Source organism: Macaca nemestrina, chromosome 7 (genome assembly GCF_043159975.1).
Source record: "Macaca nemestrina isolate mMacNem1 chromosome 7, mMacNem.hap1, whole genome shotgun sequence".
Taxonomy (NCBI): Eukaryota; Metazoa; Chordata; class Mammalia; order Primates; family Cercopithecidae; genus Macaca; species Macaca nemestrina.
This window is the reverse complement of record NC_092131.1, coordinates 162,443,016-162,458,644: the sequence shown is the minus strand read 5'-3', so window position 1 is coordinate 162,458,644 and position 15,629 is coordinate 162,443,016. Positions and strand designations below refer to the sequence as shown.

At 37.9% G+C, this 15,629-nt stretch overlaps 1 protein-coding gene across 9 annotated transcripts in view; it reads right to left on the bottom strand.

The window, feature by feature from the left end:
• LOC105492489 (fibrous sheath interacting protein 1) overlaps window positions 1-15,629 on the bottom strand; it is a 259,605-nt gene that overhangs the window by 152,404 nt on the left and 91,572 nt on the right. Inside the window, exon 11 of one of the 9 annotated variants that reach the window (XM_024796088.2) lies at window positions 9,036-13,955. The exons of the other annotated variants lie outside the window; for them this stretch is intronic. Coding sequence (XP_024651856.2) covers window positions 13,911-13,955 — 45 coding nt within the window. The 3' untranslated portion in view covers window positions 9,036-13,910. Of the gene's footprint in view, window positions 1-9,035; window positions 13,956-15,629 lie in introns of those variants that run through there. 9 annotated transcript variants of the gene reach the window in all.

The window sequence follows — 15,629 nt, the reverse complement described above, 5'->3', positions numbered from 1 at the left end:
AACAGCTCAGTCACATCATTCATCTTGCCACAGTACAGTGTCCATCTGTGACCATTTTTGAGTGAATGAGGAAGGTCATACATTTGCTTAAAGATAATTTTTGAGCCCAGTAAGGAAACCTCTTTAGCTCCTAAATTAGAAACCAGAGAAGCTTGACAGCCTTCACATGTGGGAAACCTATTGAGCAGTGAATAGAATAATTATTCCTGAGGGCTGTGTGTGGATATAGGAACGCACGACACTCAGTACTCCACGAAAGGCACATTTGCCTTCCCAACCCTCAGAATATACTAAAAATGTGTTTTTTCCCCTCCTAAATGTCATTAGCATATTCTGATAATAAACAATTGTCTTTAATAGCCAGATATTTAATATAGTAGTTATACATATATAGAGATGCAGCCGTTCAGCCTATTGTCCTGAAAACTGGAAAAATCTGCTTCTCCTGTCCTAAATATTAAGGAAGTACATAGCAGATGCTGGAGAATCTGTAAATTAAATATAATAGGATTACCATGAGTTTTCACTGCTATAGGTATTTAGATTCCATTCTTACATTACTTATCCACACTGACAAAGAATACACATAAAATTAGGGTCTTTTCTGCCTTTGATAAAGAACAAAATACTGGTAAGATAGTTTTAAACAATATGAGTTGAGTTCTCAATTAACTGTTGCAAGTGTCAGAGTAGTGTTCTATTTGTGAGTGGCAGAAAGTATCAAGACACTAGGAGAGGGCAGTTAAGAAGGCCCCCATAAAACTGTGGAAATGAGAATATGGTACAAAGGTAGACAAATTCCTTGTTACAGAAATAAGGATATCGAAATGAATTAGGTTTTTTAGATCAATAATGTCAAAAACTATTAAGTATGTGATTCATTAAATGCAATAGCCAAAGTAAAAGTATTTTTCTTTTCAGAAAAGTATTCCATGATGTACTAATTTCAAAAGAACAAACATACACATTCCAAAACCACTTGCATGTGTTGACAATGTTGGTGACATATAAATTAATATGAGGTTTCTGGAGAGAATAGGCTTGAGCTTCACCATATATGTGTCTGTCCACCTAACTGGGTGGTGAGTTAAGAACAGGGACTGTCTTATTCATTGTTGTATCCCAAGTGTGTGATTCAATTTTGGTGGTTAGAAAATATTTTTTGACTGAATGAATGAACTTGGTATTATATACCAAGTGCTTTCAAAATTATTTTCACACCCCTTTAACACAGTATTTCTACCCCCTAGGAATTTATTTGAAGGAAGTAACCAGAGACACAAAGACACATATACAGGATGTTTGTTACAGTATTATATCTAATAGCACAAAATCTAAATGTTCAATCACAGAGAAATGATAAAATGTCATAAATCACACAAGGAACTAGGCAGTTATTTTAAAGTGTGTTTATGACTGGGCGCAGTGGCCCAGCACTTTGGGAGGCCGAAGCAGGTGGATCAAGAGGTCAAGAGATCGAGACCATCCTAGCCAACATGGTGAAACCCCTCTCTACTAAAAATACAAAAACTGGCTGGGCGTGGTGGTGCATGCCTGTAATCCCAGCTACTCGGGGTGCTGAGGAGGAGAATCACTTGAACCAGGGAGTTTGAGGTTGCAATGAGCCAAGAGTGCACCGCTGCACTCCAGCCTGGTGACAGAGCGAGAATCCATCTCAAAAAAAAAAGTGTGTTTACAAAGTATAATTATTGACAAGGAAAATTTTCATAATGCAACATAATATGTCCAGTATATTTAATACATATATATACACCTAGATTCTAATGTATTATATACATATGCATGAGCATATTTATATCTATAGAAAAACAACTTGTGAAATACACCAAATTGTTAACACACTTTGCTAATAAATATAACTTAGTTGATATACCTTAACATTTACAAAAGTAAACTAAACTTATACTTAAAATGAAATATAAATAATTTTAGTTAATAAACATACTCCATTTCCATGTGTGCTCTATCTAGAAACTACCCAACAACCACAAAAAAGCATTTGATATTTAGTCTTATAATTCAAAAATGAGACCTTCATAAGGAAAAGGAAAATACGCAAATATGGTTTAAACACCACAAGAGCAACTCCACCAAAATGAGCACATACTTTAAAAATAGTCATGCAAGTAAAATATCTCATTGGAAAGGTAAATATTAGTGAATATTTTATTGGAAATATAAAAACATTCATATTTAGAGTAATGTAATAGGGAAACATACCTTACAAAAATATTCTAAAATATTTTAGAATAATATACACTAGAAAACAAATACAGTTGTTTCCAAATTTTACTTTCTAAAAATAAAATCCTACTACTAATTCTTAACAAGGGTATGGTATTTTCCTTTTTTAATGCTGTTTTATGTTATCACTCCCTAAAGTCAATAACTGTATCAGAATTCTGGGCTCATCTGATGAAAACATTCCATCCCTATTGAAAAACAATCTGAAATCACATAGCCTGAGTCTGCTTCCCTGTGTACTCCATACAAACCAAACCACAGAAGTTACTAAAATTAAACAGTGGAGAATTGATTCACTGATAGGCCAGCAAAAGGATTTTAGGTTTTTTAATTCTTTGGGCATTGTTTTGTTATTGTCATTATCTTTTTTTCTTTAATCCAGGGAAAGTCTCTACCACAAAGGTCTCAAAGCAGAGTTTAAAAGCAAGAATGGATCTTGTCTGGGTGTTCAGCTATCCATATGCACAGGTTCATTCTTCAGCAGAATTTACTAAACTCTTTAGCGTCTTTGAATCAGTTTTTATCTTTGTTAATTAAAACAAGCTAAATTGCCTTTTCTGAAATCTTAGGAAGTTCTATTCTCAGATAACCTACATTAAACTTTTAAGAAAGATGGAGAATGGTTCAGAATAATTATTACAGTAGCCAAGAAGTCCAGAAATGCTAATGACTAAGGAACAAGGAACCCTAAATATCTTAAAATCTAGCTTTAGGAGCCAAAGAGATCAGGACAAATACTGCAAGGCCTTGTACATTTGTCTGACCTGTTGCCCTGGCAAAATGACAGGGGAAGAGAATTAATACCCAAATTCTGGTCATAGGCTCAGCTACTATTCAGCTGAGACAACCTTGGAATGTAACTTAAAACTAAGAGTTCTGGGCCAGGCATGGTGGCTCATGCCTGTCATCTCAGCATTTTGGGAGGCTGAGGTGGGAAGATCGTTTGAGCCAAGGAGCTTGAGGTTACAGTGAACTATGATCAGGCCACTGCACTCTGGCCTGGGCAACAGAATGAAACCCTGTGTCTGAAAACAAAATCAAACCAAAAACAAAAATCCTCATGTAAAGATAACCCGATCAAACAGGAGAATTTACTACTATATGCAAGAATATGGCAGTTACTGACAGGAATATTTATGCTAAAGCATTTTAATGATTATTCAATGCCAAAAAAGTGTGAACTGATTAAGGGGGGGAAAACAACATTATCACAAACAACGTCATCATACGCATCTCCCTAGCTACATAATTTTCCACTTGTCACAGACACAAATTTTAACATTACTATTTGAAACAGCCACAAGGTACCAAATATATTATTTACAGATTATAAGCCTTCAGCTTTTTCAGGTCTGAAACTTAGCATTCATCTGAATGTTTATAATCATGTAACTGAAGTCTATATACAACATTAATCTGAAGTAGTGAACTCTTGAGCAAGCTCCCACAGTACTTAACTAATTTCAGGAATGAAAGTGCACCTCTTAAAACATGCAGTGATAGAACTGGGGAAATGCAAAGAATAGGCCTGAAATTCTAGTCTGTGGGGAGATCTTAAAGCATAGCGAGACTCTGTCTCAAAAAAAATAAAAAGTAATGTAAGAAAAAAAGATTCTATTAATAAACATCTAGCAATCACTATCTCAAAAACTAATAAAAGATGAGAATATAAACAAGTTTACAAAAGTATCTGATAAATGCATAGATAATAGAGCAGGAACCAGTTCTTAAAGAAAATGTATTTATTCAGAGCATCTGACAGACAATGCTATAGATGGGGTGGCAGGGACTGTGAGCTGCCTCCCAATGTCTGTTCTCTTTTGACATGGTATCATAATTTCTAGTTGCCCATACAGTCACTTAACTCAAGACTCATTTCCCAGCCTCCCTTGCTGCTGGGTATGGTCATATGACTAAGATTTGGCCAATGGGATGTGAGTATACATATTACACACAACTTCTGTCATGATCTTTGCCCTGGTTAGAATCTGATTGAAATGGTCAGAGCCATCTTAGGCCATGAAATAGTAGATACATGAGCATCAAGGTACAAGGAGCCTGGGTCCTTGGTGACTGAAGAACCACAGTCAGGCCTGGACCTTCATTCTAGCCATGTAGATAGTAGGTAAATAAATATCTATCTTGTTTGCACCATGATTACTTGGGTTTTCTCTATAAATAACAATTAGTCAAAATAATACAATAGCTAACATTTATTTGGCATTTACTACATACCAGACACTGTGTTAAGTGCTTTATATAAACTCTCTCATTTGCTCAAGACAGTAAAAATTTCAAGCAATTATTCCTATCTTTTCTTCATAAGGAGAAAAGATAACTTTCTCAGAGTCATTCAGCTCCTAGGGTCTGAACATAGGCCTATCTGATGCCGATGCCATGGTCAGGCTGCGAGCCACAACCACATACACGATAAATTCCATTTGCCTGGGATGGAGAGCAGCCACAATTCCCTCCTACAAAGCATTCCAAGAACGTTGAGTTTTATGTCCCCCAGATTTAACTGGCATATCTTCAGGACTGTGAAGAATGAAAAAAAAATCACAGCACAGCACAGAAATGAAGAAAGAGTTATATAGCAAGATTCACAGAGGAAAAAGAAAATCATTCCCACTGCCACTCCAATACAGTGCAACTTAAAAGTCATGCCATAAAGCTATACACCAAATGGTTTATAGTTTTTTGGCTTTGGGTTTTTGTTTGTTGTTGTTGTTGTTGTTAGCAGCAGGAGGAGATTATGGAGGACCTTTATTTTCTACATTACATATTTTTATAAGGTTTGAAATTTTTATAATCATCCAGTATTACTTTTATCATCTAAAAAGACAATAAGGATTTTTTAAAATATGTCATAATGGGTATCAGAAATTTTCCTGCTTGGAATTTTATTATTTACGAGAATGCAATTGTAAGTTATAATAAAAAGTGTCAAAGTGCTAGAGAAATGTAATTATAGAGATAAAATAATAAAGGAAACATATCAGTTTCAAAATCAGTATCAAAATCTATTTCCAACCATATTATTCCAATAAGGATTTAAAGCAGCTTATAACAACAACTACAGTACAACACAGGAGGAGAGTTAAGTGAAAAAAATTGAAAGCAAAGAGGAAAGTAAAGGTGAAAGAAATAGGATGAAAATGATTCCAGATGTACAGCGTGCAAAACACATGGGCTAAGGTTCTGTAGCCTTTGTTACAGATTCGCTGAAATATTTTTTCTAAGCTTCCTAGCAGACAAGGCAAAAAGGAGCTCAGAGTGTTCATCAGATAAAAGGAAGTGAATGGTTCAGAAGGAAGCACAACTGATTTTGGCACCAGGACCTACTGAGATGCTTTCTCTAATGAGTCCACAGAATGAAGGTGCTTTTTCACAAAATGAATTGTGTATCCAAACACAAACAGGATTTTTTTTTAATGTTGGGGCCCAGTTGCAAGTATAAAAGTTTAATAATTTAGGGGCCAAAATTTAACTGAAAGCTGAAAGGCATGCATATTATATAGAAATGCAAATAAAATGGTCTCAATATAGTTCCTGGACAAGCTTCCAACCACCTTCTCCTTTATATAAATGATATATTGTAATTTACTTTCCATAATTCACTTCCTTTGCAGATACTAATATCTTAAATATTACTGACCATTTTTAAATATGCAGCACTAAAATCATTATGGTCTGACACTTTTATATGCTTATAAAACACATTTTATTCTAACTGTTTTTATTAGAAGAAATGTGGCCTGCTGCAAACCAAAACCTACATATTTTACTTTGAAAAAAAAAAACCCCGCTGGAAATATAAAACCCCACACATTTGCTTTTAACACTGCTTGGGAACTAAGACCCATCAGGTGTACTTGACTGTGTTTTCACAGAAAAGCAGCACTCGCAGTGCAGGCACAGCCCATGGCATTCTCACTGCTCCCCAGGAAGGGGTGAGGGGTGACTGTGCAAGCTAGGGCACCCCGGATGAGGGCTCCCTTTCACGGGGATCTCTGGACCATTGTGTCTCTAGACTTAAGAATACAGAAAACAAAATTCCTTGGAATTTAGCCTCTGAGGAGGCAGGCAAATTATGTTAACCACAAGCAAACATCTACATTACTCTCTGGTTAGTTTCCATTACCTTCTAAAATAAATTGCAATTTAAAATCAGATCTTATAAGACTACATATAACAAGACACCCATATGTTTTCTTTTCTTGCCTCATGAAATGACAAAAATTGCAAAAACTATTATTTAATAGCATTTAAATTTTAATACTCAAATCACACGTGTTTATATTTAAATAAATGTTTGTTTCTTAAAATACAATTTATTCCCAGACTCTCTTGCTATAAATTAAAACACAAATGGAAGACGAGGATGCCCAGAAATGATTCCAGCTGATGGAAGTTCCTGGTCCAGTACAGAAAAAGAAAGAGAATAACAATAAACATAAGTTAAAAGAAGAGTAGAAGCAAAATACACTGGCAGTAAAGGCACGTTGGTACCAGGCGGGTTCTTGGAAAACAGGTCAGCAGAAGTTAACAGGGTGGTCACTAGCCCAATGACCAACTGTTTCCAAAACATTGGTCCAAACACAAGCCTACTTGTTCTCTGCTGGCTGGTCCCTTACTAGAGATTTCCAGCTGGAACTTCAAAACTTGATATAAACCATGACCAAGTGGGCTTTGTCATGGGAATGCAACACTGGTTGGGTATTCAAAAGACAACCGATGTAATCCACCAGATTAGCAGATGAAATGGAAAAAAAGTCATCATCAATCAATGCAGAAAAGCATTTGTCAAAATTCAACATACATTCATGATTAAAAAAAAAACTCTCAGCAAATTAGGAATAGAAGGGACCTTCTTCATTCTGGTAACACCTACGTCTAACATAATACTTAATGGTGAAAGATTGACTGCTTTCCCCCCAAGACCAGAAACAAGGCAAAAATGTCCACTCCCACCACACCTACTTGACATTGTACTAAAAGTTCTAGCCAATGCAAGAAAAAAAATCAAGGACAAGAAATAAAAGGCATGCAGATTTAAAATAAAGTTGTTCCTATTCACAGAGAACATGACTGGCTATGGAGAAAATCCCAAGGAGTCAAGGGGAAAACAATTTCTAGAACTAGTAAGTGATTTTAGCAAGTTCACAGGATAAAGTTCAACACCAAAATTAACCATCTTTCCATATATACTCTTCTTGTATACACAGAAACCAAAAGAAAAAACACACATATTAGAAACCAAGAAAAAATACCACTTACAGTGTTACAATTTATACTTAAGTACAGGTCTCAAAAAGCACATACAGGATCTATAAGCTGAAGATGACAAAATGCTGCTGAAAGAAATGAAAGAAGACTAAATAAATAGAGAGGCATACCATTTTGATGAATTGGACGATTCGACATAATAAAGCTATCCGTTCTCACCAAACTGATCTATAAACTGATGCAATCCCAATCAAAATCCCAGCATGATTTCCTGTAGGTACAGACAAGCTGATTCTAAAATTTATATGAAAAGACAGAAGAACTAGAATAACCAGAACAATTTTGATAAAGGAAAAATGAGGTTGGAAAAATCATATGAGCTGATTTTAAAATTTAATATAAAGCTACAGCAATGAAGACAGTGTGGTACTGGCAAAGGAACAGACACACGTGTGTCTGAAATTTTTCATCAGAAACGGCTGTTAAAAATAAAATTTAAAATAAACCAAATATGAGGAATCTGGAAAGGTCACTGAGGCACATGGGGAACATTATTAAAAGGCTGGAGAACAGACACTACAGCTGTGATTCTTGCCTGTCTCATTCACTCACTCAAACTCAATGCTTGGCATAGAGCACACAGTCCATAAATAGCTGCTCAATGAATAAAAAGTGAATGATGCACCAAGGGAAAGCTTACTGTTTGTCCTTAACCTACAGAAGGAAATAGCACCAAGAATCATAATGGATTGATCTCCTTAATTGAAAACCAAATAGAGAAGGCTGGTTTACAAGTAAATTTTATTTTAGAATGTCAAATTCCAGATCTAGTCCCTATTCCCTCTCTTCCAAAATACCCCAGCCTACACTGGTTTCTCTTTTATGAACTCCTCTAGTAGGTGGCCTTAACATTTCTTACTCAATCAAATACAGCGTTGGACTGCACTCTTGTGTGTGGTGCCGGGGCTTTCCCATGTGGTTAGGATGGAAATAGCTGACATGTATTGATGGAGTTCCCGCCATATATCCTGGCACTGTTGTAAGTGCTTTCCACTCAACCCTGCAAAGCAAGTTATTAGTATCCCCTCCCCCAGATGAAGAAACTGGGGCATAGAGGGTCAAATAACTTCTCCAAGGTCACATTGCTAGTCCGGGGCAGAGCAAGGACTCAAACACAGGCAATGTGGCTCCATACTTGCCTCGGTACTGCCTCTTCTGAGGACCCTGAGAACCCAGACTCCTACAAATCACACTATTTTGTGTATTTTTCTCAGCAGTGTCCACCTAGGACAATGATGGGTATGCAGCACACACTTTAAAATCTAAATGGCTGGTGTGCTATCTGGGCTGTATTTGCAAATTCCAAGAGCATCTTTAGGGAAAGTTTTTAGCTAAAGTCTGTGTTGTTCTGAAGAACCCTCCTGAACTTTCTATAATGTTTTAGTTAATTCCACCATGAGGATTTCCATGACAAAAAAAAAATTGTTCATGTGTGAGTATTAGTTATTAGTATAAGTACTAGTTATTAGTATTAGTATTAGTACTCACCAGATGTTAAGTTTTTAATGTAAATATTGCCCAAAATAGATACCAAAACAACACTAGCAAAGTAAAAATCCTCCAGGGGAAAATTATATCTCAGTGAAAGTACTTTCCTATAAATCCCCCTGCCACTCCCAACAAACACACATAGAAAGCCTTTGATGGCAAAGGAAACCTCAAAGATGTCTTGCACTGAGAAGATAAAATATACAACGCCCTCCAGGAATTCTGGTCCTTCTTAAGATCTCTATCACTAATTGTTTTTGGAAAACCTCAATAGGAGTATTTGTTTCAATTCTGGGTTACATGTGGTTTAAGGGTAAAGAAAAGAAATGACTGTAGTCAGTCATCCACAGTCATCTCTCTAATGAGGTATGTGCTTATTGAACATATCTCATCTTAAAACAAATTTTTTTTATAAAAGATGAGTTTTTCCATTGATCTTTTTTCTTCTACAGCATTCTACTAAAGAGAGATTAATCCTAAAACAACAAGAAAGGCCTTTAATGAAAGCTCACCACAGCTGGCCAGCACCCAGGCTTTAGCTGTGTCCCACGATACACTCCAGACATTCTGCATGTTCTCTGTATGTTACATGTCAGACCATTCCAATGGAATGAGAAACTATGACTATACTATAATTTTTACATTTAACCCAAGTTTTTGCTGACATAATTAGCTAAAAATAGCAAAAAGGGTAACAAGAGCTGTTCAGTTAACAAAACTAATTTCAAATAACAAATTTGGAGGAGGATAATTTCAGTGACCACAAAGTAAAAGTAAAAACTTTATCCTATCAAGGACAACAATATGCTAACCGAATTCACCACCTATAAGGGGATTCTCTAGGAAACCCACCACCGGTATCCAATTTCCACTGGCAAGAAAGAGAACACAGACGTGATCATGCGACCACTAGGTGGCACCTTCACACTGCTTCATCTCAAAACCTTATTTCCACCTCTACTATGGCCTTCCCAAAGTATTAGCAGTATAAAATTCAAAACACAGGTGCCTCACTTTAACAAAAACTAAATAAATAAATTAGAAAATATATTTTTAATTAAAAACTTTTCCCATTAACTTCTACATATAATGCTTTGGTATATAATCACAGAAGAATATCTCACCAAACTGTCAATATAAATTGGTATTCTGACTTTATCGCCCCTTGGCAATGCATTGTTCTAATATTACAACGTAGAACTGAGATAAATTTGTTTTCATTCTTTTTTATCACAAATATCTTCTAAATGTACATAACAGGAGTCTATTCTGCCCCTTCCCATAGAAGGTGGTTATTTGAGAATGACATCTTCCATACAAAGTGCCACTGTCTTCAAAATGCTTTGACAAAGGCCATTAACTGAACTAAACTTCTTTACTTATAAATAAACACAAAAGGACTCACCAAAATGACTCTAGAGACTGCTCATCTTATGGAACTTGGTCTGGTATAGTAGCTTCAACTATATGTGTAACTGAATTAAAACAACTGTAAAAGCCCTGTGAGCAAAGGCTGTGCCTAACTGAAAAAACAAATGGCGGGCTCTAATATTTCTCGAGTCCCAGCCTATGATGGCAAGTGTCAAGTAATCCTGCAGACTGGGTAGAATGTATACCATTTCTTCATACCTTTCACATAAATACACTGAGGTTTTAGAAGATTTTTTAAAACAGGTCTAGATTATGACCTTGTAGGATCAACAAACAATTAGCAAATTTCCCAAGACTTGGGTGACATTATTAGATTCAAAGGGAAAGTCTGAGTAATGGGCATTTTGCTTATTTGGAATTATGTTTTATGTTTTGTTTGTTGTTGGCAGGGGCATGGGGTAGACAGTTCTGCCAACTTGTCTGTATCTATTTGCAAAATACCACCCCTGTTTCAGGTAGTTACAAATGGCAGGGTCCCAAGTAAACTTTTTAAATGTGCGGTTTCTCCTTGGCAACCTCAATCTCTCCTTTTTTCTCCAGTTTGTGTCCTTCCCTGCTTTGTAGCTTCTCACTCAATAACACTCTTGCTTTTGACACCCCCAATGCCCTTTCACCTTTCTTTCTTTCCTTTATTTTTTTTACTTTTTTTTTTTTTTTTTTTTTCTGAGATGAAGTTTTGCTCTCCTTGCCCAGGCTGGAGCACAATGGCACAATCTTGGCTCACTGCAACCTCCGCCTCCTGGGTTCAAGCAATTCTGCCTCAGCCTCCCAAGTAGCTGGGATTACAGGCATGCATCACCACACCCAACTAACTTTATATTTTTAGTAGAGATGGGGTTTCACCATGTTGGCCAGGCTGGTCTCGAACTCCTGCCCTCAGGTGATCCACCCACCTCGGCCTCCTAAAGTGCTGGGATTACAGGCGTGAGCCACTGCACCCGGCTTTCACCTTTCTAAATTGACTGAGGCAAGGGTCTAGAATCAGCCATTTCCATTCTAAGGTAAACATGCCAGTCACTTGCAGAGTTGGTCCCTACCTCCCATGTGGTTCCCTGGCACTTCATATCTGCCTCTTTTTCAGGCCTGAATACCTCACATTGTAACTCTCTGTCTACATGAGGGCCTCCTCTACCAAGCTAAAAGTTTGTCAAGAAAGAAGACCAGGTTTTAATCTGTATGCCCAAAACCTACCTATGGTGTTTGTAAACAGTAAGCCCTTAATCAATGCTTGTTTAATGAATGTATCCTCTTGCCTTGCCTGATTTACATTTTAAGCCTCTTCTTTAATTGTGGAAAGGCTTTACCTCTACCTAACACAGGAGTTCTTAATTTTAGAGTTCAAGAACACGTCTTTATGTACATCTATATGAGCATTTTTCCAGTAAAGAGGTTCACAGCCTTAATGAGATTCTTAAAGGAATCTCTAACTCTCAAAATTTGGAACCAAACCAAGCTAAAGAACTTCAAGCACTAGGAATCAGAAGAGAGACATATTATTAGGCTAAGGGGCCTGCCAAGCATCATGGGACTATATTGGTAGGAAGCTACCAACTCTGCTTATAGGTAATGTCTCTGAATACAAAATAGAAGTAGACAGACTAGTCTCTGCTGAGAAATCAGACCAGTCGATGCAATCATATGCATTCACAAAACACATACCTAAAAGAAACCACAACTTCAGGGCGATGATAATGATCAGAATACAGATGTTCCTCAACTTACAATGGGCTTACATCCTGACAAACCCATTGTAAGTTGAAAATACAGTAAGCCAAAAATCCATTTATTTACTCACCTAACCTACTGAATATCATAGTTTAGTCCAGCCTACCTTAAACATGCTCAGAACACTTATATTAGCCTACAGTTGGGAAAAATCATCTAACACAAAGCCCATTTTATTATAAAGTGTTGAATATCTCATGTAATTTCTTGAATGCTGTACCTAAAGTGAACAAAAGAATGTTGGTATAGGTATTCGAGTATGGTTTCTACTGAATGCATATGGCTTTTGCACCATCATAAAGTTGAAAAATCATTAAATTGAACATCGTAAGTCAGGGACCATCTGTACTATGATTTCTAGAAAGTCACAAACTTTTAAAACTGAGTAGCAAAGGTATAGGACTGCAGAGAAAAATATCTGTTTTTATTCCAGATTCTAAGTCCTATGCAGAAGCACAGCTCTGTTCCATGTTCCAAATATATACATGCCTATGCCCTCTAAAACCCTACTTCATGTAGCTCTGACCCAGCACCCAATCCCTTTGCCTAACACCTGTGGGTGAGGTGGTGTCCTTCTCCAGTTTTGTGCCTGCTAAGTAGAGCCCACCACTGGAAAAATTTTCATAGGCTAAATTTTAGTGAATTACTAAGAACAATTTAAAAATGGGGAAGCGTATTTTCTAGAGGTCTGTTTCACCAAGAATTTTCAGTGGCGTTAATAGTTTGGATGAGTTATTTGACATATGAAGATGTCAATTAGACACATCCCAGGCCTCTCTGACCTGGACTCTCTGACTGACCAATTATAAATCGGGTTCCCATGATCCACTCTTCAGGTTCAACAACTAGAATGACTCCCAGAACTCTGGAAAATAGTTAACTTACTATTACTGCTTTACTATAAAAGATACTACTGAGGAACAGCCAAACAGAAGAGATGCATAGGGAAATGTACATGGAAAGAACACAGAATGTCATTGTCCTCTCTGTGCACACCACCCTCCCAGCACCTCTACATGTATACCAACCCAAAAGCTCTCCAAAACCCATGATTTAGGGGTGTTTATGAAAGCTTCATTATATAGGCATGATTGATTAATTCTTTGGTCATTGGTGATGAGCTTAATCTCCAGACCCTCTCCCCTCCCTGGACATCTAGGGTGGACTGAAAATTCCAACCTTCTAATCACGCTTTGGTCTTTCCAGTGACCAGCCTTCATCCTGAAACTATCTAGGAGCCTCGAGTCACCAGTCATCTCATTAGCAAACAAGACACTCTTTTCCCTCCAGAGAGTCCAAGGGTCTTAGAAAGTCTCGTGTCAGGAAACGAAGACCAAGACCAACTATTATAACAAAAGTTGCTCCTATCACCCCTCTCACTCTGGATATTACAAAGGTTTTAGGAGCTGTGTGCCAGGAACTGGGGACAAAGACTAAATATATCTTTCTTATTATATCACAATATCATACATACTTAATCCAATTACTATATTTATAATAATAGTTAAGATTAGTTATCTAAATGCCCAAACAGCATAAATCACTGAAGCCTTCAAAAGGAAAAAGCAGCAAATGCAGAACCATTTGAGTCCATTACCATTTTACTTCTACCTTTCTTCTTCTGATGTGAGTTTTCTTGAATCATTCATTTCTCATGCTGAAAATCACTCATTCAAAACCAGCCTTTTAGGAAGAAGGCCAGTACCCATGTATTAGGCTTCCATGTTGGGATTCAGATGATATGGAGTGGAGTTTTTCTACCATAAAAGAGAGGATATTTGAATAAGCCTTTAAGAACGAGAAAGTGAAAAACAGGGAAGAATAACATGTGCAAAGACTCAGTGGCATAAAGAAGGTTTGTATGTTAGGGAACAGCAAGTCGTTCACAGTGGTGGGCACGCTGGGTGGACTGGGAGCTACGGCGAGCGATGAGGCTGAAAAGCGTACAGCCGGCCAGGAAATCTGGATTCATCTTAAAGGTTACAGGGCCATTATAGAATGTTAATCAGGGAAGTGCCATATCATATTTGCATTCTGGAAAGATCACTCTTGCAGCAGTGTGAAATGGACTGGAGAGACTAGCTGCAGAAGGATTAGTTAATGTGGTAAGACAGAGATAAAGGATTTGAAAGACATTACGGAGTTTGAAAGACATTACGGAGGAAGAATACACTGATATGACTCCCTTCATAACTGTGGGGTAAAAATATAGTCCAATCTCTTCTTTTCCCAATTCATTGGTTTTGAGACCCCATTAGTCTATGTTATTAGCAGCAATTCCAGTATCTCCCTCCTGAAGCTGCTCCCCAGCCCTACCCCAAATTGTTGAAAAATGTTGAGGTCTGTCCTGATTCCAAATGCCATGTCAAAACAGAATAGAAAGCCTGATCAGTCCAAGACGAGTCCACACTTCTAGGTGCTGCAGCCCCTGGTAAAACCACAGAGTTGTTACTTTTGTCCATTGCTGCCACAAACCCTGGTGTTCCAGATCCCTGCAAAAATGACAGTGATGCCTCACACTTGGGATCCCAGGGAACTGCTGCTTTACCTTAACTCACACACACTGTCAAGGGATCAATGCTGTGCCAGAAACCCAGGCTCAGCCACGAGCCCTCCCTCATGAGCCTAGAAAGACCCTAATGTTAGCCAGTTCAACCTTCTCCTTTTTCCATAGTGAGTTTCCCTTTGGGCCCCTTGGAGTCCTTTCTTTCCAAGGGACCTCTGCTGGAGCAACATCAATCCATGAGAGAGGTTCAAGTAAAATTGAGCCAAAAAAGAGAAAGGGGTTACAGTTGGACTCCCTTTCCTCCAGGACATTCCTTGGCCCCTATACAGGCAGTCAGCACTGTGAGACTTTGTCTCGCCAACATTTCCTGTCACTCTTCTCCCAGAATCATGGTTACTCATTTGTATTATATTTGCATAATTAATAGGGTTAAGTCCAGTCTTTAGGGAAGGGTGACTTTCCATGTCCACCTAAAGAGCAAGTGCCTGGACATTCCTTACAATTTAGAAAAGAAAAGAAAAAAAGAAGTGAAGTGTCTGTCTTTGGTGACTAGGTAGATGGGGATGCAGCTGCTCCCGCTCTGAGTGCCACAACAGGGCAGCGGCCCCGGATGACAGCTGCCCCACTGCAAGACTTGGCCAGTGACTGCAGCCTCTTGTGAAAGAAGAAGCGGTGTGCCAGCAAGCACCATTCATCAAATGGAGCACAGCAGATTTCAGCCCCTTCTTTCCCTCAGCCAGTCACCTCTGGACAGTGCACAGTGACCCAGTGGGCCTGCCTGAAACTGCTAAGGCGGAATGTTCTTCAAGAAGTTAGGCTCCGGGATGAGTCTGTGACCTCAGCAAATTAAAGTCCTTTCCAAAGAGTCTCATCTATTAAAGTAGCGAGATCCTGCTAAGATAAAGATGGCAGGAGGGGAATTCTT